This window comes from Salarias fasciatus, chromosome 20, assembly GCF_902148845.1.
Source record: "Salarias fasciatus chromosome 20, fSalaFa1.1, whole genome shotgun sequence".
Lineage (NCBI taxonomy): Eukaryota > Metazoa > Chordata > Actinopteri > Blenniiformes > Blenniidae > Salarias > Salarias fasciatus.
The window spans coordinates 27945560-27970522 of NC_043764.1; the positions used below are offsets into that span (position 1 = coordinate 27945560).

At 45.5% G+C, this 24963-nt stretch overlaps 1 protein-coding gene across 1 annotated transcript in view; it reads left to right on the plus strand.

The window, feature by feature from the left end:
* plxna1a (plexin A1a) overlaps positions 1 to 24963 on the plus strand; it is a 235418-nt gene that overhangs the window by 139921 nt on the left and 70534 nt on the right. The window contains exons 9-10 of the mRNA XM_030118875.1: positions 9520 to 9720; positions 22462 to 22558. Of these exons, the coding sequence (XP_029974735.1) occupies positions 9520 to 9720; positions 22462 to 22558 (298 nt within the window). The remainder of the gene's footprint in view (positions 1 to 9519; positions 9721 to 22461; positions 22559 to 24963) is intronic.

Below are 24963 nucleotides of genomic sequence, written 5' to 3' on the forward strand. Positions count from 1 at the left end.
CTGCAGGTCAGATTCTGCGTTAGCAGTTAGCAGTTTCAGTATAGCGTCACCTAGTGTGAACTTCCTGCCGCGTTTCGGTACGACTTGCAGACATAGTGAAGCGTTCAGCCGCTCAAACGCCCGGTCGCTCCCTCAGGACCTGCTGAAGACCTAAAAACAGAACTTAAAGAAGGGAAATATTACACCTACATTCATCAGATGAACAGAATTAGCACTAAAACGTCCCGAGTGGCCACTCGATGTGTAAAAAGAATTTTTCATGTAGAATATTATACTGTAGGCATGAAAGGGGAGAGTAATCTAATAAAGCACTGGTACTTAACTGCATGGCTCTGCTTCTGGGGCTCCCTTCAGGAATAACACCAACATACTGTACCAGGATTTATACAGTCCTGGAAAGCTTCATTAGCTAAATACTCTTCATGGTTTAGACTTCAGGGATTACCTTCTTTTTTGGTTAAAATTCCCATAGAACGTGAAAGAAGAGAACTCCTGTTTTTCCTTCATCCTGAACATGAATGAAAGCATAAAAATATAAATAAATGAATCCTCGATAAGGTGTGATGAGAACAGTGCCACAGCACGAGGTTTTAGGAGCAATGCTGTTGATTTACACTGTAATAAATGTGAAAATACACAACACAGTTTAATGTTCCAGAGAGTTAAGACGGGTTAACCTCAGCTCATTCTTTCCTGCATTACCACTTAACACCACAAGGTGGTGTAGTGAGCAGGAGGAGTGAAACAACAGCATGTTCTGACAACTGTGACGAGAATAAACACAATCAAGGCTGAAGCTCCCAGAAAGCAGGTTTGGTCACCGCTGTGGGTCTCTGAGCATGACCCTTGACCCCCGTCAGCTCCCCAGAGCACTGAAATGTGTTTTTCCACCGCATCCTACCAATCAGATGGGTAAATGTGGAAAACTGAATTCCTACAGCTGTGCTGAAGACAGACAGTCTTCACACCATGAACTCTTTAAAAAGCTGTTTTAAGGATGGATTCTTCCAATTTCCACATGTTAGACGTTATTATTCAGTTTGCATTAAGGCTCAGAAGATCACCACACTGCGACCGATAGAGACGAGTTTGTCTGGCCTTCAGTTGACCTCTCCTGCTGGTGTCTTCATATAAAAACATCCCCAGTATTCAGAACGTCGACGTCCTCCTGGGAGGGCGTCTCATTGTGCGCTGCGCTCTCCGAGCACATCAAGAAGGAGCGGGATGCCGCGATGTATGCACCGATAAAGATTCTCCTCTTCCCCATTTCCACTCCTTCTTATTTGCTGCCAGCCCGTAAAAGTCAGATAAAATAAAAGTAGGTAATGAAGTGGCGGAGAGGAGCTGGCGTTTGAGTGAGAGAAAATATTTGAGGAAATCCATATATACCCGGTCTGTGTGCTGATTGAATGGAGGAATCTGTTGGGATTACTCCCATGATCCATTGCACATCTGCGGCGCGGCTGTGTTGCTTTGTGTTGAGCTTATTCTCTGAGGGCTTCACTATATTACCATCGAGGAGTGAGACATTGCTCAACACATGACTCTTCCTCCGTCTCTCCTGGGAGACGTGGTCATCATATCAGCTCTGTGTTTTTCCTTTTTTTTTTTGTGTGTGTGAGTGTGTGTGTTTATATATGTGTGTGTGTGTGTGTGTGTGTGTGTGTGTGTGTGTGTGTGTGTGTGTGAGAGAGAGAGAGTGCCTCGGTCGATGCGGTCTCGCCCCCTCCTTTCAGAAACGCTTCATTGGTCTGTAACGTTAATCCGCCGGGACCTTCTACACTGTGTTGACCCCCCCCATCCCCACTGACACACACTCACACACACACACACACACACACACACACAGACAAACACACACAGACGCCCTCATCCATCATACTCACAGGGTGTCAGGGAGGCGGCCTCATCGGTGGCTGCCGGCAGCCAATCGGATCACTCGGAGGTCGGAATATCTCCATCCAGCAATTAGTGAAATGAAACATACTCTGGTTTAGATGAAGCACAGCTGAATATAGCTGAAGTAAACATCAGGTTTTTATGCATAAATGAGCTCACTTCATTGTGTTTTGGTGCTCCGTCCCCATCCTGACCTGCTCATTAAACTTGCTGGAACCAGACTTCCTTTGTCTGCGCGAGATGTTCAGAGTGAAGAGAGAAGACGACGGTGGGAGAAGGGAAGGGAGGAAGCAGAGCGAGGGAAAGGAAAGAAGCGTCTCAGACAGCTGGAGTTCATGACTGCAGGCAGCACGGCGGTTAAATAAACCACAGAGCAGGTAGGGAGCAGGAGGGACGGGAGGCAGGATCAGAGGGGAGAGAAGCAAACCCAGGTTGAAGGAGGCAGGAGCCAGATTGGTGGGAACACTCATCTGTCACTGAGGGAAATAAATATGAGCGAGGATCCAGCAAATGTGTGTAGACTGTTGCATTTTTCATCAAGCCGCTGTTGAGGAGCTACGACTCTGAAGTTCTCTCAGTGTCTGTGGTTCTGGTTCACCCGAGGCGTAAAGCAGGGATCGCTCCTGCATCTCCAACTCGGTCCAGACAGTTCCTGAGCAGCAGAGATCACTCAGACATCTACTAGCCTAAAGTCTCAGTGAAGTCGGCAAAATCTACTTTTAATTCTAATTAGTATCATTGAAAACACTATTACATGGTTTGATGAAAACTAAAATTCTCAAGTTCCTGATCACCTGAAACCATCATGACGAGCATCATGTCTCACTCTGACTGGTGGCACTAAGAAAACATCCCTGTTTGCTTTAAAGTCTTTGATTAGAGCAGGAATCTATTTCAACCTGAAACGCTTCACCTCCAGTTAGAGGAGCTGTTGAGGCTTTAAGTGCTGATTCTGCAGGATTTACCACCACTGTGTGTATTCCAGATAAATGAAGGGTCCGAGTCAGTGGAGTGTGTTTGGTGTGAGTGTGAGCTCCCTGCAGAGCCCCTTGTTATTAAGTCCTGCTGCATGTAAACAGTAAAATAGACCACCCGGTGTATCTGCACACAGCCTAGATATTCCCATTTATCGAAAGCACGCAGATTAAAATAGTAATATTATGACAGCGATACATTTTACCTGCATTTTTCTCAGTTTCTCAATCAAATCAGTCTGCAGATGAACAGAAAAAACAAACACTGTTCAATAACGCTGTCGTCCGCCGTGTGATCCGAGCAGTGTGTTCATGCCTCTGGATGCTGCAGGCAGCTGCCAGACTCCCCGGGAGAGGTTTCACGCTGGCAGTATAGAAGAGGAACTTCAACTAATTTTTTTTTTTTCTCTTTTTTTCTGAAGCCTTACCTTTGCCCCTTTGATCACAGTATCTGTGCATGTGGCCCCGAGGCTACTGTAAAACACTCCACAGGCCTAAGCAGCAGCTTACCGCTCGGTGCCAGAGGGCAGATTTAGCTTTAGTGGAAGCTGGAGGAGGAAGGTGTGTGTCTGTGTGTGAGCGTGTTACTGGTATTTAGGGCATTTCTGTCTTGATGGAACATCGTCTGTGTTTTCGTGTCTGTAGTGCTCGAGTGGGAATTAGCCGAGAGCTGAGCGGTGTTTATGAGTCCCGTGCTGCCGAGCTCCACCCCTGCCCGGCTCTGTCGGGAGCTTGACCTCTCCGACTCGCATCCCCCGGTTTAATAAACGAGTGGATGACTCCCAAGACCCCGCCCGGCCTCGCCTCTTCATCTCCGCCGCCCCGCTGCCTCGCTTCGCCCCTCTCACCCTCCCTCACCTGCACGTCTCCTCCATCAGCGCTCGTCCACGGAGAAACGCAGTCGATTTACATCAGAAAGGATTCCCCCGCCGTGCGCTGGAATCGTGAAGAAACCCAAAGTCAGGCTTTACTGTAAGAACCCAGATGCTGCTTTCAGGGTTCGGCGTTCGAGTAGTTTGACTGGAGATAATGGAAAGAACCGTAATTCAGATGTCAGGAGCCCATTTTCAGGGTCTTTGAGCACAGATGTCAGGTAAACTGATGTAAAGACTAAATCAGTGTTTACCATCTTCACTATAAAATGTTGTTGTAACGTGAGTTTAGACCGCCCAGCAGGGAGGGATGGAGAACTGGAGAACCCGTGGACCTCATGCAGTCCTCATCCAGTCATGTTAAATCAACAAGGTATCAAATGGAATCAATAAATCAAACACATTCCTGTTTATCAAAGTTAGACTCAACCGGTTTCTGTCAACGAAGGAGCTGCTGTAATCCTGACCAGGTCTCCTGTTAGACCGCTGTGCTTCTGATCATTAGTGAGGGCTGCTCAATCTCAGACACGACGTTGTAAATTTAAACATATATTAGTAGAACTGATGCTCTCAGGCAGGCTGGATCTGTTATGTGAGTCATTCCTCACTGGAAAACACAAACTGGATCAACCATGCATTTTTATTTTCTTTAACTTTACCATTGTATCCAAGCAAACATGTGAAGGTTGTAATGCGTGCGGCTGTGAGAGAGGGCGGGATGCTGTTCGGAATGTAAAGATCCAACGTTCGGTGTTGGCGGCGTGGAGGAAGAGGAGGGATCAGAGGAATCCCCAGGTAAAGAGCTGCTGTGTCTCATTGTGTCGAACGGCTCTGCTGTCTGATGCAGACTCAGCTCTGACACCTGTCACCACTGCTAATGAAACAGCTCCCACAATCCTCTGCTCCCCGGCCCTTTCTTCACTTTCTGTGAGTGTGCGTGCGTGCGTGCTTGCGTGTGTGTGTGTGTGTGTGTGTGCGTGTGTGTTCCCTTCCTTCTCCCCCCCTTTATGTGTTTGCGCAATCGGTGTCTTTGTACTATAAATGTCGACCTGAGGTGGGGGGTGCTTTTGTGTGTGTGCTGAGGCGTGCACACGTGTGTGTGTGTGTGTGTGTGTGTGTGTGTGTGTGTGTGTGTGTGTGTGTGTGTGTGTGTGTATTATCATGTTTCTCAGCAGCGAGCCACGCTGTGCTTTTCATTCCCACTGTGATGCTCCAGTCAGGAGGAAGAGACCTGAGGAAGACGCACGCTGGCGGAGCGACGGGGAGCAGAGAGGGCGGCGCTCCGCCACAGATGTGCAGCGGTGTCGCTTTCAGAGAGTGTGTGTGTGTGTGTGTGTGTGTGTGTGTGTGTGTGTGTGTTCTTGTATTTCTATCCTTGTCGGGGCCAAATGTCCCCACAAGGATAGCAAAACGTGGAACGACGTGCCTTGTGGGGACCTTTTTCCGGTCCTAAGTAGGAGAAACAGTGTTTTCTTGACCATGTTGTTGTTACTGAAAAAAGTAAAAGTGCAAAAACATTTCTTTAGGGTTAGGCTTTGTTGTGGTGTGGGTTAGGGTTAGGGTAAGGGTCAGGGTTAGGGGCTAGACATGAATGGGAGTCAATGGACGGTCCCCACAAGGATAGAAATACAAGACTGAGCGTGTGTGTGTGTGTGTGTGTGTGTGAACACTAAGCACCAGTACAGTGGATGTTCTAATAACATGAAGAATGAATATTGACTGAAAAGGTGAAGGTTTGACTCTATAAATATGCTTGAGGACCAGTCATTGATCATTTTCTTCAGGCAGAAGGAGCTCTAATGCGACAGGGCCGAGACGTATGAGGCAGTGGTGTGAAACATAAGGCCCGTGTTTCAAAACCGGACTGCAAGAGGCCGTTTGTATAAGTTTGCAAGAAAGTGTTGACTTTGTTGAGTGAGCTATGAGATGAGATATTGGTAATAGGACCATGAAAGCTATTTCCTGTCAAACCGTTCTCACAGCCATGCTGTCAGGGTGAGTTTGTTAAAACATGCGTAATGCAAATCTGTTTTGGACTTTTCACTGTAATTTGCACCAGAAGGTTTCGTTAAAATGGATCTAATGTTGAGAACGTGCGAGCCGCATGTGCGTTGAGGAGTAGATCAAAGTGAATCTTCTGACCCTGATTTGAGCTCCAGCCCCCCCCCCCCCCCCCCGTTTTAGCCCGTATGGAGCCTCCACAGTCGTCACCTCTGGCTACAGGAGGCTGCTGTTGTTGTGAGAGGATCAGAAGCGTCTCTCAGCACCATCGCATCCAAACGCCCGCCGTTCCTCGTCCTCGTGCCTTTCCCAGCCAATCCTCCAGCCATGACCGGTGTTCCATCAGACGGCGCCTCGGCACAGAGGCAGGCCGGAACCGAGGCGAGCCCGTCAGGTCCGGAGCCGCCGCTTTGGCCCCGGTGCAGCGATGAAACGGAGCGCTGCTCCCTGCGATTCCACTCTTTGCTGTCCTAATAGGAAAATTATAGTTTGCCTGATGGCGCTTTAAGTGGAAAGTGATTTAATTTCCACAACTCCAGTTAAGTATTTGTATTGCTCTCGCGATTGTTTGCGGCATCTTGGGCTGAATACCAAACGTGTTGGTGGATCGGCCCGGTTCACTGGTAATTACACATCTGATGATATTGCAAACGCACGTTTTCCCACTTAAACCGCAGACAATGACTTTACTATTATTCAGAATTTTTCACGAGAGGCATTTAAAAAGCTACATATGATTGGCTAAATCACCACTGTACTACTGAACGAGAAAGCCACTTAAATCAAGCATTCCCAGGAAAACAATTGGCTGTTTTTTTTTACTTTGTTGTGGAATGAGGCACTTATGTGAATAAAATCTAACAATCCAGCACACCAGCAGTGCAGAACTTACACAGAATATGTCCTTCAGTACAGTCAGAAGGGGATTTTACTTTATTTCACCAGAAACTGAAAGTAGGTACTAATCAGTTGAGTCTGTTTCAGAACTGTCACATGCCACTCATGTTGTTCTCTTAAACTGTGTTTCTGTTGGTGGGGTGTTCCATCCTTCAACATTGACTCTTTGTTTCCATCCTGAATTCAGAAAAGTTTAATTCCCATGTTTCCATAGAAACTAAGTGGTGTTGTCCAACGTTCCGCCTCGGGAGCCGTTTTCATAAACTTGTGTTTTCAGTGATTCTGTGCACTGTTGTGCGTTATGAGTAAACTGAAAGAAAAGACAAATAGAAAACATTAAAATCCAAATACATCAAAACAAAGGGATTAAAACAGCATGAAAAGGAGAATAAAGTAAAAGATAAAGGCAAAAAAATAAGTTGAATAATTAATTTAGTTAGTCAAATAATCAGATTTTATCATCTTCGTTTGGTTGTTGAAATTCACAGCATAACAGAAGTTTTGCGTTTTTAACTTAAAAACGTTTCGGTGTAAATGTTTTTTGAGCCATTGTCAGAGAACTTGTGGAATTACTAATTTCGAATAAACAGACAACGAAGTCAACAGATTTTAAACATCAGTCATCATTAAGTCTTCATCTAAAGGGACAGATTAAACATAGATGTGTTTTAAAAACTGACAGTGAGAATCAGACATTCATACAGAGGTAACGTCAAGCGTCTCACGGACAGAGAAGACAAGCTAACACTCATGTTCCTGCCGGCTGAATCCGACAGCTTTCAGGAATCAGTTCAGCAAAGAGGAGTTGAGTGACAGAGTAACCTTTAAGACATCGCTCACAGTTGGACAGCAAGACAAAGAGACAGCAGCTCTCCGACCGGCTTTAGGTGTGAGGAAAAAAATAACAAAGAACAAGTCCGTGAAACCCAAAGAGATGCAATTATGACATCTTTACAGTCTGTTATTATAGTGTCACTGCCAAAAGCAGCGGGTTATGCTGTATTATATACTTCCCAAGAATATAAAGAAGTAGAACTTTGATAGAAACGTTGTTTTTGCAGCAGTTTTCAGTCTGGGGCATGTGTCACAATTTAAGACAAATTCCAGCCAACAGCTGTGTTTTGTCCTCAGATTTACTAAAGGCAGAAAATTGCTTTGCTCCCATTAGCATGGTGAGAAGCTGCTGTTCAGGCCAAAGTCTTATTGATTGAAACGCAGGCGAGAAGGCTCGGAGTGGAAACACTCGTCCTCCTGCCACGCTGCGCTGTGGAACCCTCCAGACGGAGACACGCCGCCTCGGGCTCGCTGTTCCGTCCACGCTGCAGGAATTAGAACATCCTTTGGTGGATTGTTTTAGGTAACATGCTTAATATCCATAAAAGCCTAATTAATATGGAGAAAGGGCTGATTCCATAATGGCACGCTCTCTTTGAGGCTGACACAGCCAATACTCAGTTCTCCAGCAGTAGAAGAAGAAGATCCTCCTGGGGGTTGATCCTTCTGGAGGTGGATTTTTGGTGAAGTCAGTATTTCTTGTGTTTCTGAGCGATGGTGTCACGTGAACGGGGTTCGAGTCTGTGTTTCACGTTGCGCCGTCTCGCCTGGAAACCTCTGAAAAGAGCAACACCTCCAGACTGAACGCCCTCACAAACAAATAAGACGACGGCGGCTGCGTGAAGCAGAATCGTATTCCCACCGCTGCCAATGACCCGCCACCGCGCTCACCGTCTCTCCAATACCCCTTTCCCACTGGCCAAAAAACCCGTTTAAACCCGCTAAGTCATGGCAGTGGGAAAAAGGTTTGACCTGGGATTTCGACCCGGGTCGTTCACCCTGCAGTCGACCCGGTAAATTCCCGGGTCAGCTTTCTACCGGCTTTTAGTGGGAGGAACTTACATATTGACGTCGACGCAGCGTGGCTAAGTTAGCGCGCTAGTTGTTGTTTCTGGACACAGCGTGAGATTTCCTTCGTCAACATGACCCAGCAGTGGCAAGATAGCGAGACCAGAGAGCTTCCCCTGATCCGTGGGGAAGACGAGATTCGTCTACAGGTAACAGGGACTGTTTTCTGCTGCATTGTTTACTTTCGTTTTGCTCCGTCGCGCTGATGATGTCATCAACGTGGGACACCATCAGTGCGGGAAAACGCAGCGACGCGGCTCGCCAGCAGGAGGTGAGAAGCGGATCTGCAGGCGGTGGGAAAGGCGTCTAAAAAGGCGATAGTTAGCGGGTCGCAGACACGGGACAACCTGCTAGTTGCAGTGGGAAAGGGGTATAAGTTGTTCATTTAGCCGTTCATATCATTTCCAGGGTCAGGTGAAGCCCGTTCAGACATGAAGCATGGCGCTGCTCTCCACTTTCACACAGCAGTGATGAGAAAACTCCCGCCGACTTCACATGCTTCCAGTTTTTTTCTCAGCTCTCCACTTCCTGTGTGCGTTTGAGTTCTCTTTCAGGTTAACTTTGTCCGTGGCGAATCGGGTGATGAATCATAAAACCCATGTTCAGTCAGGAGGATTATCTTGTTAACAAAAAGCGACTGTCATAAAGTTTTTGTGTGCCACGTGAATTGTTCTCCTCCACACATCAAACACCGAGAGGAAAAAAGGGCTTTTTGTGGAGAAAAACCAAGGTGATGCCAACTTCTGACATCTTCTTTCTGCTTGGCATACAAAGAAAACAGCATCCCTGCAGCACTTTGTCGGCTCTGAATTTCTTTTTTTTTTTTTTTCCCCTGGAGGAGTGAACAGTTTTTTTTTTTTAACTTCATCACTCGGGCAGCGTGTCCAGAACATTCTGTCTTCACATCCCAAAACCATTTTTTGCGGTGTGACAGTGAGATGTGATGGTAAGAGTGTGATGTTTCCGCTGTGCAGGAATGCCCTCAGATCCTGCCGTCCACGCAGATCTACATCCCCGCCGGCGTCATGAGGCCCATCACCCTGCTGGCCCAGAACCTGCCGCAGCCGCAGTCCGGCCAGAGGAACTACGAGTGCATCTTCCACATCCAGGGCAGCACGCACAGCGTCCCGGCGCTGAGGTTCAACAGCTCCAGCATCCAGTGCCAGAAGACCACGGTAAGACCACGCCCACACTGCCGAGGACTGGTGAAACACACAGCGCTGCATTGGAACGGCTTGATATCCTCAAACATCCCAGGTCTCATACCAGAACAGAAGCAAAGGCCTTGTTCCGCTTTGTAAAAGTAGTGAGAAGAAACCACCATGGGCATCCATAAACAACACACACCTGCTGACCTCAGGAAACTGGATGAACACACATGATGTAATGTACATCTATTGACTGATCCAGTTGAAATCAGTTGATCAGTTGAAAAACCGTGCGGTTTTAAATACAGTTATTTGACTGGAATTCACCCAACTAATCAGATTATTTCTCAAAATGAGTTTCCTCGGTGCTTATATCACTTCTACTGCTGTCAGTTTTGATCACATTAATTTTGACTAATCATTAATCGCATCATTTGTGGACTTGTAATCAAGCTTCAGATGGCGAATCTCATCCTCATAATTCACCTGAACTACACAGAGAGTTAAAAGAACAATGTCCAGTAACATGAAGATTAGCTCTGTCGTCATGTTCTTTTCTTTGAGCCAATTGCGATTTATTGGAATTTTAAGGAATTAATCGTTGGCAGCCCTCCATCAATTAATTTCGATTAATCACCACTCAAGCTGGCAACACTAATTTGTTCTTAGTACCCAAATTTGATAACAAGTACAACTTTCACCATGACGAGCCTCTCTGGCCACATGTATTTGTTTAATATCAGTTAATGCTGCCAAATCCAGCCTCTCCTCATTCCTGCTGCTGAATCCCGCCTCCTGACGGCGGGCTTTTTAACGACGCCGATTATGACTTAACGAGTCGTATGATTAACATGCGAGACGTGCACGGCGGCCGTCGCAGAGCTGAGCTCCTTTTCTCTCCCCTGCGGCCCTCGTTCACCCCCCAGCGGTCGCGAGTCGTTTCGCCGCCTCGCTCGCCGTCGCCGGGATGGAGACACGTATCTCGATTTGCCGCCGCTCGCCGCTTCTGAAGCCGTGTCGAGTCGCCCGCGTCGTTCTCAACGCGGGGAACGATCGAGCGAGGCGTTGTGATCCTGGAGGTCTGTCCACCTCCGAATGTCGGATGGCGACTTTAAAACGCCGCGCTCCGGCATGTTATTGAAGTTGATTTCCCCGATCGCTCTGATGGCTCCTACAGTTCCTTTGTGCTACTTGGAAGGTAATTTGCGCATATTTAGTGTGCTCGTGTCTCTGTAATTGCTTCACACAAACCCCAGTTCTTTCAGATTTGACTTTTTCGGGGGTTGTTATTACTGCTTTTTGGCAGATCCGTCCTCGGTGACCTGACTACTTGAAAGCCCGTTGAAAGGAGAGCGAGCTGAGAAAATAGTAATTGCCGAACATCAATTTGAATATTTGAATAACTTGGTCAAAGTCACAAGCCGGATCATTTTCTAATCCAAATGAGGCTCTCGCTCCTGAATCTGAATGAAAACTCCACACCTCAGGCAGGGAGAGGCGCAGACACCAGGCTCAGCTTCCATCAGTGTCTTGACAGTGACGTACAAACTCCCCCCATTCCAGAAAACCTGAGACGCTTCAACTAGAACACAAGATAATCTAGTAGGTTCCACTGATACCCGATGTCCAAAACGTAGATTTATAGATTCTGAATCTTAGAAACGCACCGGCTGTCGAAAACGTTGGGACTACGCAGTTTTCACTTCATCCTGATTGGATTTATTTTTCCCTTTGTGCATCATCTCTGTTTTCAGTGCTGGCTGAGGCTCAAAAACTTCATTCATACATTGTCACATAATCATCACCCCGCCCCCCTCCAGGATTCCCCTCCACTCCCCTTCCTCATCTTGTTTGCGTTTTTTGAATCAGGGTTTATCGAGCATATAAATCTGTCTTGATTCACATTTTACACAACATCCCAGCGTTTCGGTCAGTGGGATTGAGCACACACAGCACATTCGGATGCATCCAGAGTTTTCTCTTTGTTATTTGGGATTGTAAATGTATTGAAAGACCTCCCACTCCTCCGAAAACCAGCGCTCACTCCAGGAAACATCAGCGAGCAGGTTGCCTCCCCGGTGTTGGATCCACTCAAATGCATTCATTACTACATCACTGCTACTGCTGCGAGCTGCAAACACTGGAGGAGACGCACACACACACACACACACACACACACACACACACACCTTCCTCAGTGTGCTCAAATGTTTTCTGAAATCTCAACATTATCTCTGCAGGAGTCTGGAAAAATAGTCAAAAATACAGGCCCCAACACAACTTTGCAGCTGTTGATGAAGCGAGACAGGAGGCCAGCGTGTGTGTGTGTGTGTCTGTGTGTGTGTGTGTGTGTGTGTGTGTGTGAAGGTGGTGTGAGCGAGCCGCCTCCTCGCCGCCCCCCCGCCTCCCGGCTCGTCAGGTGGGACTGTGATAGGATCCAATTAAGGGAGCTGTAGATAAAATGATGATGAATTGCTGTGGTGTGTCAGACTGACAGACACAAACACACACAAACACACCGGCGTGGCAAATGGAAAAGAAAGACGAAGGGGAGAAAGAAAAAAAAAAAAAAAGACAAAGAGGGAGAGAGAGAGCCAAAGAGGAGGTGAGGGAATTAAAGGAGCAAACAATGACGGCGCCACAAAGAGCGCGATGGGAGGAAGAGGAGGACGGGGAGAGAATAGAGAGAGTAGAGAGACAGAGGGAGGAAGGAGAGACGGAGCTCAGCAAGCAGGCTGAGGGAAGCAAACAAACCAGGAGAAACAGATGGAGGGAGGAGGGGGGAGGAGGAGGGGGTATAAAAGACGTGCATGTGCGAGGAAGCGACGCTGAGAGGGAGACGGAATCACCGTCCGTGGAAAAGTGAAAGTTGCTGAGATGAACCGGAGCGGCGGCGGGTGGAGCGACGAGTCGCTCCTCCCACAGCGGAGCTTCTGGACGTAACTGTACAGCAGCGCCAAACGGTCTGGTGACCTTTGACCTGTCCAGGCTGGGGCCATCGTCAGAGATCGGTCCTCCTGCTTTGGAGGTAGAAGTTGCATAAAGAGAAATGAAGATAATTGATTGGTGTAGAACTTTCCGAAATCGAAATGCCTCCGTCTTGATCTGCTGTGCTGCAGTGTTTGGCTCTCATTACTCACAGTGAGGAGACATGGTTTGATTCTGGCATTATTTCAATATGGTGATGTAGAAAGTGTGAGAGGATTCTGTAGGTATTATGTCATAGTAGTATATGAACGTAACGTCCTGTTGAAAACGGATCACACGTCCAGGATGTTCTGCTGAACTCGAGCTGGGTAAAGTGGATAAGCTTGATGGATTGTTGCGTTCATCAGATCAGTTGAATGGAATTTACCTCAAATCTAAACTCTTTCGGAGCTAACTCTCACTACCTGTCGGTTTGTTTTATTAACCGTTTTCTGGGAAGGGGCCATGTTTGTTAACTTCCTTTACTCAGTGAACTTTTGCTTTAAACGTGTCATGATCTCTCTGCTTTACACTTTAAGTTTTGCTTTGAAATTAAGAGAAATGTTCGGTATGGTTAGAAAATTTTTGATCGCATGCAGTGTGATACTGTTGAGTTAATATTAGTTTTGCGAATAAGACATTGAATTGGCCTTTTTTATATAGTTTTTGACTGTTATTCTTGAGAAAATTATGGGTTTTTCTTGTCAGTTACTTTAGAACTTTTGAAGTACCTTGAAAAACTGATTTATTACCTCCGCCAGGAGGTTGTGTTATCACCTCGGTTTGTTGGTTTCTGGTTGGTTGGTTGGTCTGTTAGCAACATTACGGAACATGTTATGGACGGATTAATGAAACTTTGTGGAAAGGTGGGTCTTCGGCTAACTTAGAGTCCATTAAATTTTGGTGATGATCCGGATCACTGTCTGGATCCAGGAATTTTTTAAAGGATTCTTTTTCATTGAGGGATAGGGCAGTATTTTACATAGTTGGGCATAACTCAACAATAAATGACAAGGGGGCTGAGCAAAAAATTACCATGTAAGTTCTTCAATGACTCGAAGAGATATCAGCTGCTGATCCAGATCACAGAAGTATTCCGGATACCAGGATCCAGAACAGACAAAAACAGGGGGATTCCGGAGTGTCAGTCACTGTGAGGAAACACATTGAGACATGAGCATGCAACAAACAGCTTTATCCCAGACATTGTTTGTGTTGGGGAGAAATAAAATGTTTTTTTTATTATATATGGTGTTCTTATTGTTGTTGGTGACTGATTTGAGCTGTGGCGGAGGTCTGCGCTCTCTGAGGGCCAAATTCTAGCTCTTAAAGATTTGAAAATATGTTCATCTCCAAGAATATTTCTGTAACCCGTCATTTCACGTCTTTGGCATTTTGTAGCATTAATAACCTTCAAAGGTTGGCGATATCTTGTACCGAAGATGCAAATGTTTTGCTGTCTCCTGCAACTTTGCCCTCATGCTTCCCAGAATAGGTGCTCGTAGAAAAGAAATGAGTTGGGAAACATTAATGCAGCAGAACAACAGACAGAAGATCCATGGCTGATTGAGAACCCGCACGCCGACCGGCATTGTGTTGAGTATTCTCAGCGGGGAGGTGTGTGTGTGTATGTATCACAGCTGGCTGTGACTGCGATCATAAAGGTAATAAATCACAGAGAAAATTAGCCGGCAGTAGATGTACACTCATCCGTTCAATCTTACTGTCTCTTTGTGCATTATTTAGCCCCTCGCCAAACACTGAAACATTGAACTTGCATACTCAAATACACCAGGGACCGGCGGTACGCGTCGGCGTGCCCTGGATCGCTCTCACACACACACACACACACACACATACACACACACGAGCGAGTGGGATGCATGCAACGCAAGCTGTGGGAATACATACTGGTTTGTTCACGGGCACACATACACACACACACACACACACACACACACACACACACACACACACACACACACACTCCCCAGGGGATTGGAAGCCCATGGTGAGGCAGACATATGGAGATTCTCCACATGATCCTCTTCCTAATCATGTGGAGCCGACAGAGACTGTAGCATCAGCAACAACCAGCAACCTGCTTTACATGATTTATTACACTCACACACACACACACACACACACACAGTCTTGTATTTCTATCCTTGTGGGGACCGTCCATTGACTCCCATTCATGTCTAGCCCCTAACCCTGACCCTTACCCTAACCCTAACCCACACCACAACAAAGCCTAACCCTAAAGAAATGTTTTTGCACTTTTACTTTTTTCAGTAACAACAACATGGTCAAGAAAACACTGTTTCTCCTACTTAGGACCGGAAAAAGGTCCCCACAAGGCACGTCGTTCCACGTTTTGCTATCCTTGTGGGGACATTTGGCCCCGACAAGGATAGAAATACAAGAACACACACACACACACACACACACACACACACACACACACACACACACACACACATACACACGCGCATGCAAGTCCACGCATCTGGAACACTTCTTAGGTGAATTTTGGGAAGGCGACAGTTAAAAAAAACATGTCCAGTTTGTGACTGTAGACATTCAAACTCTCACTTTTACATTCGTGCTTCGTGCTCATACAGCTGAGGACAGTTTAGTTTAAATGAAGTAAAATGTGCGTTTGTGTCTTTATTTTCCAGCAGGTGAGTGTTTTTTTGTGTTTTTTTGCAGTCCAGCCAGGTGGATGATGTCGTTACACTGGATTAGAATTCAGACGAGGATCTTGTTTCTTAAGACAGAAATTATTCAGGGGTCTTTTAATATGTGAGCATCTGCTACATTGAAATTTCTGTCAAATGAGCTCACACAATCCCGTTTAAGCCTCCCCACCAGAGGAATGCCCCTGATTCTTGCATGGGCAGGCAGAGCGTGCACACCCGAGGCACACACTCCGGGATATTGACCAGAAATGTGAAACAGAATGCCTGCAGGCCAAAAGCAGCCCACCAGGCACTCCATTACCGCCTGCAGGAGGACTTTAAGAAAACACTAAATGCATTATTTAGTGGAGAAAAAAAATCATAATTCTGCCCCTAATTTGTCTTTAGCAGGAAAAATTAGTAATCCAGAGAGAATTACAGCAGCAACTCCGCCATGCATTCATCTGTCTTCTGTCCTGCTTTATCGGCTGGATCCGTCCCCAGTGACACAAACTGAGCTGTGAGTGGCTGCAGGCAGATTATATTATAAATCTGTGACATTTTATAGAGGTTTTTACTTTTGAGTAGCAATATGGTTTATTTTCAGTACAGTATTATCAGGACGATAATGAGATTATTGAATACTGAATTCAAGAAAGAGAAGAGAGAATCAAACTACCATGGTTTTTTTTCTTTTCCCTTTTTGTGTATGTTTCTATATTTTGTGAATGTTTTGAAATGTCTGAAACGACAGCAAATGATAACAATTTTAAAAGAAAAATCTAATATACAGTATCAGTAATTGCAGTCCTCAGGACTCATGACCGTTGTCATTCCTGCATTTATTTATTGAATTTGTTCACTAAAGTTTTTTTTTTTTCGTTTATTTATTATTATTTTTTTTTTCGAATGAGCTCCTTTGCATTGATAAAGGAGGAAATATAAAGTAGAGGGATGATCGCATGCGTGTGTGTGTGTGTGTGTATTCGGAGTGTATTTTTAACACGCTCAGGTATCCTTCAACATGACTAATTACACGGGAGTGACCTGAACATGGGCACACACACACACACACACACACACACACACACACACACACACACACACACACACACGCACCTTGGTTTTTTTTCCCCCACTCCCCCTCCACTCCAAACCCCTTCGCCAGCCAGCTGCTCTGTTTTGTTAACATCGGCACTTTTCTGTTCCCCTCTCTCTCTCTTTCTCTCTCTCTCTCACACACGCACATACACACACACACACACACACATACCCCCACTCTATCTATTCATACAATCCACAGAGACATGCAATCCATGGAGACGATTCATGTAGCGGGAGAATAAACGAGTGTGGGAGCAGATAACGAATGAACCCGCGCCAGGCTGCTGTGTTACTGTAATGAGGCCAGGGACGGCTTTGTGCTCACCTTGTACTTTTTACACCTCCTCCCCTCCCGCTTCCTTTTCCTCCCCATGTCACCTCACCCTTCCTCCCCCCCTCGACATCTCCTCCTCCACTCCCTGCTTAAACTCCGTCCTCCGACTCCTCATTTCCTCCTCGTTCTTGTTGGCTGTTCGTCCCATGCTCGCCCCCGTCGCCTCCCCCCTCCTCCCTCTTCTGGTCCCTCCTCGCTCTCCTCAGATCCCCGCTAAGCTCCTCTCCTCCCTCCATAATACCGCTCCCTCTCACTTCCTCATTATCTGCTCTCCAACTGTCCTCTGGACGCAACTTTCCTTTGCCACAACCTCTTCTTTCCGTCCTCTCTTTGCCTCCGCCTCACCCTCTGCTTTATTCCCCGGGGGGTGGGGTGGGGGGGTGGGGGGGGTCCTCCACCATGAGTTGTCTCAGGTAGATTAATTACATGCAGTGACATGAAGGAGCTGGCCAGAGGCTTCCGTAATGAGCCTGATTACTCATCTCCAGCAGCTCCGGGCGCTCGGGGGAGGGAAGTCAGGACAGCAGGCCAGCAGAGGGACCTCTCAGCAGACGGGGGGGGGGGGGGGGGGCTACCTTTTACCTACAGCAACACCAACAATGGAGCGCTTTTAACAACAATTTTCAAAACCATGTCAATAAACTCAATGCCTCTCGACTGCTCTACGATCAGAGGTCAGAGTTCCATTCTCTCTGTGGTGGATGGTTTGGCCAACAACCAACCCCCAAAAAGCAAACATTCCATCTCCAGTCGAAGAAAAGAAAACACTTCAAGAAGGAGAAATGATACACCGAAGCCAAGGATGAAACCCACTGCGGAGACACAAAAACATAATTAAATGCAGGAAACGAGGAGTATTTGATGATCACTAACGCAGAAGATACTAATCTTTCCTCATTAAGGCAAGAGTTCGTGAAGAGAAACATGATTAAGGTGAGGTTGCTTTCAACCCAAGAGTCAACACAACAATGGAGTGGATGCTTTTGATCAGGTATTTCCTGTTATCTCAGGGAAATCTAGTCTCATTAGTTACCCTGCTTCTTCTGTTTGAAGCCCTCGAAGTTGAAGTTTAAAGCCTGAGGCAGACATTCAAAGATCAAATTCAACTGATTTGGATTCCGAGGACTTGATTGCTCAGGACTGGGAGCTCATTTAAGATTTCAGTCAAGAGTGCATTAACTGTTAGCAGCAATACAGAGGACTGAACAAAACAGAGTGCTCTCGTGTGGTATTGTACTTGCTAATCCTCCTACCAGAGCATGGTGTGGTAGTCAAGACCACCTAACCTGAGCGTCACTGAAGACCAAGACAAGGTTCGATTCTCCAGCAACGTCCATATGCTGAAGTGTCCTTGAGCAAGACATTGAACCCCTAACTGCTCCCAGTGGATGGATTGAGCGTCTTGCACGGCAGTCACCTCCACCGGTGTGTGATAGGGTGAATTAGATAATGCAGTGTGAAGCACTTTGGGCTCTGCTGTAGCAGGGTAGAAAACACAATACAAGTGTCGCCCATTTACCATTTACGAACACATCAAGGGGACAAGACCAAGTCAAGACTCAGATAAGGCGAAGACTTTAAGGAGCCAGGAACAAGTCAAGACTAAGAAAGGACCAAGACTTCAGTGGCACGAGACCGAGTCAAGACCAAGACTAAGAGTTTAAGGCCCCTAGAACAATTCAAAGCCAAGACCAGAGCATCGAAAGACCAAGACTTCAGTGGGATGAGACTGAGTCAAGACCAAACCCAAGACAATACCAAGAGTTTAAGGGCTCAAGAACAAGTCAACACCAAGACCAGAGCAAGTCGAGTCGAGACTGAATCAAAACCAGTTTCTTGAAAATGTGGTCTCAAGACCAAGACCGGTCATGAGCACCACAACATTCCCAGAGCAACAAACCATGTTGAGTTCAGGATATTGAAGTTCCATGCATTGGGCCCCAACACATGGAATAGCCTCATAGTCTTGGACTGAAAACCCTCTTCTACTTCCTTTTCTCTTCAAGCTTCATTTGTTTTTCTCCTTTCTTGCTTCCCAGCATTCAGTCAGTTCACAGCTTTGGTGAGTCCGCCATCCATCCCCCCTCGTCAGGAAGTAGGCTCGACTCTGGGTGACGCTCGGCGTGACCGGGTGGCACGGTGTCAGCGTGCGGTTTGTGTCAGCACTTTAAACCATGTGACAGTATGAATAAAGCATGATGTGGCGGGCAGCAGGGTGGGCAGGGACTGACAGCAGAACAAGCTCACCCTGTGTTTTGGCGGTGGCGGACACGTCCGAGCCCTCAAAGTTTAATGGGGGCCACGCCGCAGGGAGAGTGGGAGCAGTGTGGGCATGTGTATGTGGTTTTTCAGGACTGCCATACACACGTCTTCAGCCGGTGGGACGTAATAGTGATGCTAATAAAGTCAACAGCCAGCCTCATGTGCGATGGATCAGGGTCACTCCGGAGCAGTGGGAAGGGATTAACTTTCTTTGGCCCTCCCTTTGTGACGACGCTTGAATCCCTCTTCTGTGGAGCAGCTGACCTCGGAGAATCCTGTGGTTTCATCGGTTTCTGTTGATCACACAGTCATAGTGTCTCAGTGGAGATCCAGACTTCCCACATTCCTCCTTCTGTGGTGGCATACAATGTCTCCTTTTTCTCTTTCCTCTTGTTTTTGGTGTTTTCATTCAGTGAGTTGTTATTTTATCTCTTCCTCTGAGCTGAAGTGAAAAATGCGACTTTTAAAGCAAAGCCTGGTAATCTGAGCTTGACATGTATGATACCTACACATGACCTCTTGTTGCCCCATTATATTTGACTGGTGCCAACCAGAAACTGATAGATACATTCACAAAAGACTGGAATCAATGGAATGCTACTGAGAGTGTAATATTAAAAACACCAAAAGATTCCGATGATCCAGAGTGTCATTTCTCATAACTGCTTTAAAGAAGTTTAGGCAAACCACCGTGATTGATAAATGATCGTTTGTGCTCAAAAAATTACTCCAAGTGTGCCAAAAAACAAGTCTCCTCAAAAGAATATCAAATAAGGAATATTGAATTTGAAATTGCAGCATAGCTAAAGGAGAAGCTATGTCTGCTGAGTTTGTCTTCATAGACCTTGCAGTCAGTCTAAGTTCAAATGTTATATTGTCCCTGTGACACATGCATGGGATATTTTCTCAGCTTTTTTAACAGTTCTTTATGGGACTTTTACCTGTTAGATGCTCTTCAGCCAATGAAAGTTTCAAAGATTCCATGACCAACCATTACCCGAGAAATTAAAAACATTTATATTGGCTTAATAGTCAGTTGCCTTTCACATTTTGTCTCATGTATTCTATTGGTCTGTGTCACTGATACACCTGAAAGAAAGGTTCAGGATTCCTGTCAAAGGCCAAAACTAAAATACATAGTTCATATCCAGTTCTAGTTTCTTTCAGCTCTGACTGAATAATCGTGTTTCTCTAACAGAACCTTGAGGTACCTCAGACATACAATACCACGTGAAGATAAATAAAGTGTAAATAGAGAATGAAGTGGTCATTTAAGACTTGGTCAAAGCTGTTGTAAAACTTATCAAAGAAACCAAAGGAAAGCCTGATCTTTTCCTCTCTGATCTGTGTCTAAGTAGCAGAGTAAACTGTTTTCATGTCATTAATTAGCTGCAAAACTAAAAAGCATCAGTAGATACAGGTCTTATGATTCCCAGAAAAGAGTTTTAACATTCCCCTTTTTGTTGGAAGTATTCTGGTGACTGCCAACATTTAGTCTTGTGACGGGGTTGAAAAAGTAAAGTTTTTTTCCAGCAGTTCAAACTGCTGATGTCTAACGTCACGCCTGGCAAATTTTAAAAAGAAGTGAGGATAAATGTAAGGACTGTTTATTAACCTTGAAAGAACCTTTTGCTAAAGAGGTAACAGTTTTGTAACGCATTGACTTCTGCCAGCCTCCGAATATTTGTTTTATCTTCCCACATCAAGACCTGCGTTAAGAGCTGTGAACGCCACTGTGATGGTTTCAAAGCTGAATGTCAGTTCAATTCAATTCAATTAAATTCAGTTCAATTTAGTTCAATTCAGTTCACTTTCACTGACATAATGCCAAATACAACACAGTTATTTACAGAGAAAAACCAAACAGTTCCACAAGACGAAATGGATGAAAAGAAAAAACCCCGAGATCCAGAGGAGGAGCCTTTCTGTAGAACCAGACTTCCTGCTCTTCTGGTTTGTGTTGGGGACAGAAAGAGAGAAAAGGATATGACAGATAGGCTGTTGAGGAGGGATTCAAAGCCCAGTTTGGATAGGCGATGTGTCTTTCACACACCTGATAACTTGCATTAATTGCATTTCATATGAGTCTTAATGAGCTGAGCCATTGTATTGAAAACGCAATCAAGTCTTTCACAAAACTACTTTTACAAATGTGATTTTTTCACTTCTCTGGTGAAACACTTTCCAAAAATATCATCCTGAACATCAGATCTCAAAATATTTTTCAAATCCTTGACTTTACATGCATGTAATCGGTGTATCTAATATTTCAATATGATTTGTCATTTTCCTCTACAATCCATTGTTAAGACTAAATGAAAATTAGTCAACCAGTTTGCTTGTTTACTTTTGGAATATAATATAAAAGGCCATATTACTGTAATATGTTGCTTTTCAGTTTTTAATTACAAGCCCAGCTTTTCATGATCCCATCATGGAAACTAACGCAGGTAAATGAAACTATATAAGTAGCAGTTTGCTTGACCTCGACAGATTCCATATTTTTTATTTATTCGGACACTTCTCTGTCAGATTTAGTGCAAGTAGTAACCGAGTCAGGACGTTCTCCAGTGTGATTTAGCATGTTCAGCCTCGCAGTGCAGGTTTGCACCACTCGATGGTATCTTGAGTCACTCAGAGAAGCAGAAGGATGACGAGTTTGTCACCCGAGGCTCAGCAGCCTGTGCAGAATCTTCTGTTTTTCCAAAATAGTGTTCACATAGAGACGAACCAATCGACTTTAGAGCAGAGGAGAAAAGTTCCTACTGTACTGTGTGTGTGTGTGCGTGCGTGCGTGCGTGCATGCGTCAGGCTGTGCCGCCCATGCGGGATGGTCGAGTCCCGTCTCCCAAATCCAGTGTGTCAGCGAGCAAATTGGAAATGCCAATTTCACTTTACAACCGCCCCATATCTTATCTCTGCCTTCCCCTCGTCCCACCACTTAGCTCATGTGTAAATGTGTAAAGCGCACACACACACACACACACACACACACACACACACACACACGGCCAGTGCTCAATCTCTGACTGCCTCATCTATGTCCGTATCCCCTCGCTTCCCCCTCGTCAGCCCCCCCCCCCCCCCCCCCCCCCCCCCCCCCCTCCTTCCACGCCCGCTCAGCTGTAACCCCATCTGTTATTCCTCCGTGTGTATTTATGAAATATGTCTGTTTTTTGGAGGGGTGGGAGCGTTGGGGATGTGTTTATGCATGGATGCCTTCTTGGATCTGTGTCGCCGGTAAATCATCATGCAAATGAAACCATATCTCACACAATTCCCAGTTTGCAGCACTTCTATTATAAATCAGAAATCAGCAGTTTCTCTCACTCTCTCTCTCTCTCTCTCTCTCTCTCTCTCTCTCTCTCTCTCTCTCTCTTTCTCTCTCTCTCTCTCTTCCTGCCTGGTTGTGGTTGCTAGTACGACTACGAGGGCGGAGACATCAGCGACCTGCCCGTGGACCTGTCGGTGGTGTGGAACGGCCACTTCGTCATCGACAACCCCTTCAACATCCAAGGTACAGCCTCTTCTTTCACTGCTTTTACTGAGCGACACTGCTGCAGCTGATAAACTGGAAGGTTACAAGTTTGATTTCAGTTTTAGTTTTAATGCCGTGCCCAAAGCATTCGCCCTATGAGGACTTATGCGGAGTTCTTAAAACCAAACCCGCCTCTCATGTCTTGTTTTATTTACTTATAAAGACATTTTCTTTCTGTTTCCTTGAAGCAAGGGCACTATTTATTCCGTTCTCCCCTCTTACATAAGAAATCAGCTTCCTTTCTGACAGGCGTCAGAGAGAAAAGGTGAAAGTGTATCATTTGTTTGGAAGGAAAGAAAAAAAAAACGTCTTCCAGAGAGAGAGATGGAGGCAGGGGGAGTGATTGATAGGCGACGATGATAGCAAACAAACATCCAACACAGAAATTAATAGGGATGGATGTTGGAGAGGAAGATAAACAAACAGAGAGCGAGAGAGCGATCGGCAGGAGAACGGATGAGGAGGAAGAGCGACGGGCCGATGACAGGCCTGATAAATGCACCGTGTAATGGCGGAGGGGGGGTGGGAGACGCCAATGGAGGGATTGATAAAGAAAAACCCAAAGCGACACGGAGGGATGGCATTTATTATTTTTAATCGCTATTTGCGCACGGAGTGGAAAACAATTACCAGTTCTAAATTCCTGATCAAGTGGAATACATTGGGTTGGCGGAGGCTAATGATTTTAGACGTCCCATTACACAAGATAATACAAGTCCCCCTCTCAAGTGTGTCATACTGTTTCTTTCCTCCAGACCGTCTCGGCGGAGTCAGATTAACTCACACTTTCTTACTTCACTCCTCTTCTGCCGTTTTTTCTTTCAGCCTCACCTGCTTCGTGCCACATTCAACCTCATTTTCATCAAATGTCAAACAAACAGTTCATTCAGCAGATTAAAACGAAATTAGTTACTTCGCGCTGGTGACCCAGTTCTCCTGCCATGTCGGGATTAAACATTGTGTATGCGGAGATGTATTGTCGCTGTCACAACAATAAATAATCCTGTTCTTTATGCAATCAAGGCGATTGAGCCTATAGTGGGATTTTGACATCTACAGTAGATGTGATGGACGTTGTTCTTCCATCAGATAATCGCTGCAAAGTAAATATTTTTCTCTTTTGAGTGGAATAATCAGGATTACTACAGTGTAACATCTGGAATGGGATGTTTCTTTTTCTAAAATGCAATGTTTCATCATGGTTTAAATTGAATATAGTGTAACCTGAAAGAGAATCTATTGTGTCTTTCAATATTTTCCCTCACATGTAGGCCAATATCTGTCTCAGTTTAGTGAAATTCATTATCCTTTAAACATCTCCACTGTAACGTTCAAACCACAGCTGGGTGACTTCATCCTGTTTGCATCGTTGAATGATTAAAGATATTTTAGGAATCTTGTGAACATTTTATGGACAAAGCTGGGAATAGATGCGGGAAAATTTGACGGGCGTGAAGCTTTAGGCGAGTCTGATTAAATCGACGTAAGTTCTCGTCAGATCACTTCCAGAACCTTCACTGTTGTTGGACGTTCCTGTGCTGCCGTCATCAGAAACAGAGTGAGATTACAGAGAGGAGGCTTAAAAAACTGATTGGCCTCAACTGGCAAATAAAAAAAAAAACAATCTGTTTTTGTCTGTGAATTATGGAAAAAATTATGCAAACTTGAAGCTCAGATTATGAACTCTATTTGAAAAGTATTTAAAAAATTATGTTTTACAGCAGTATGGTTGAGTTGTTTTTTTCCTTTGAAATCTGTCGTGATTTAGTTGAGTCTTTTGATTTTTCCTGACTGCTTCTTCTTCTTGCACCTGCGTCGTGTGTTTTTCACCGCGCCAGCCCTCCGACACGCCGCAGTGTGAAACCCAATGATATTAAGTTCCAGTGAGTCAGTGTGAACTTGACGTCTGTGTTCCTCTCATTGTGGCAGTGATGAAGCAGGACTTGACTTTTTGGGCAGTAGAAAGTTTTCACAGGCAGCATCCAAGGCCGCTGGTGTGTTAAAGAAAAAAAAAAAAAAAAAAAGAAGCTAAAAACCAAACTAGCTATCAAGGTTAGACGTGAGTCATTAGTGACAGAACAGCCTCATCAACGCCTCGCAGATTATTTAACAATAAAGCTTCACTGAAGACCCATTCTCATTAGATAACTTCTGTGTAATTCTCAGTGTTAAAGGTCTAATACTCTTTAAAAACATGTTTTATAAAACTGTCGTCACTGGCACAAATCTCCTGAAGGCCCTCTCCTCCTATTCCTCCTCCATTAATCCATCGCCGTCTTCCTCCCGCCGCATTATCCGTCTGCGGCGCCGGCCCGACTCTGCCCCGGCGCTGAGCGGAGATGTTAATGTTAATTAAATCATTCATTTGGTTCAGATTAATTAGC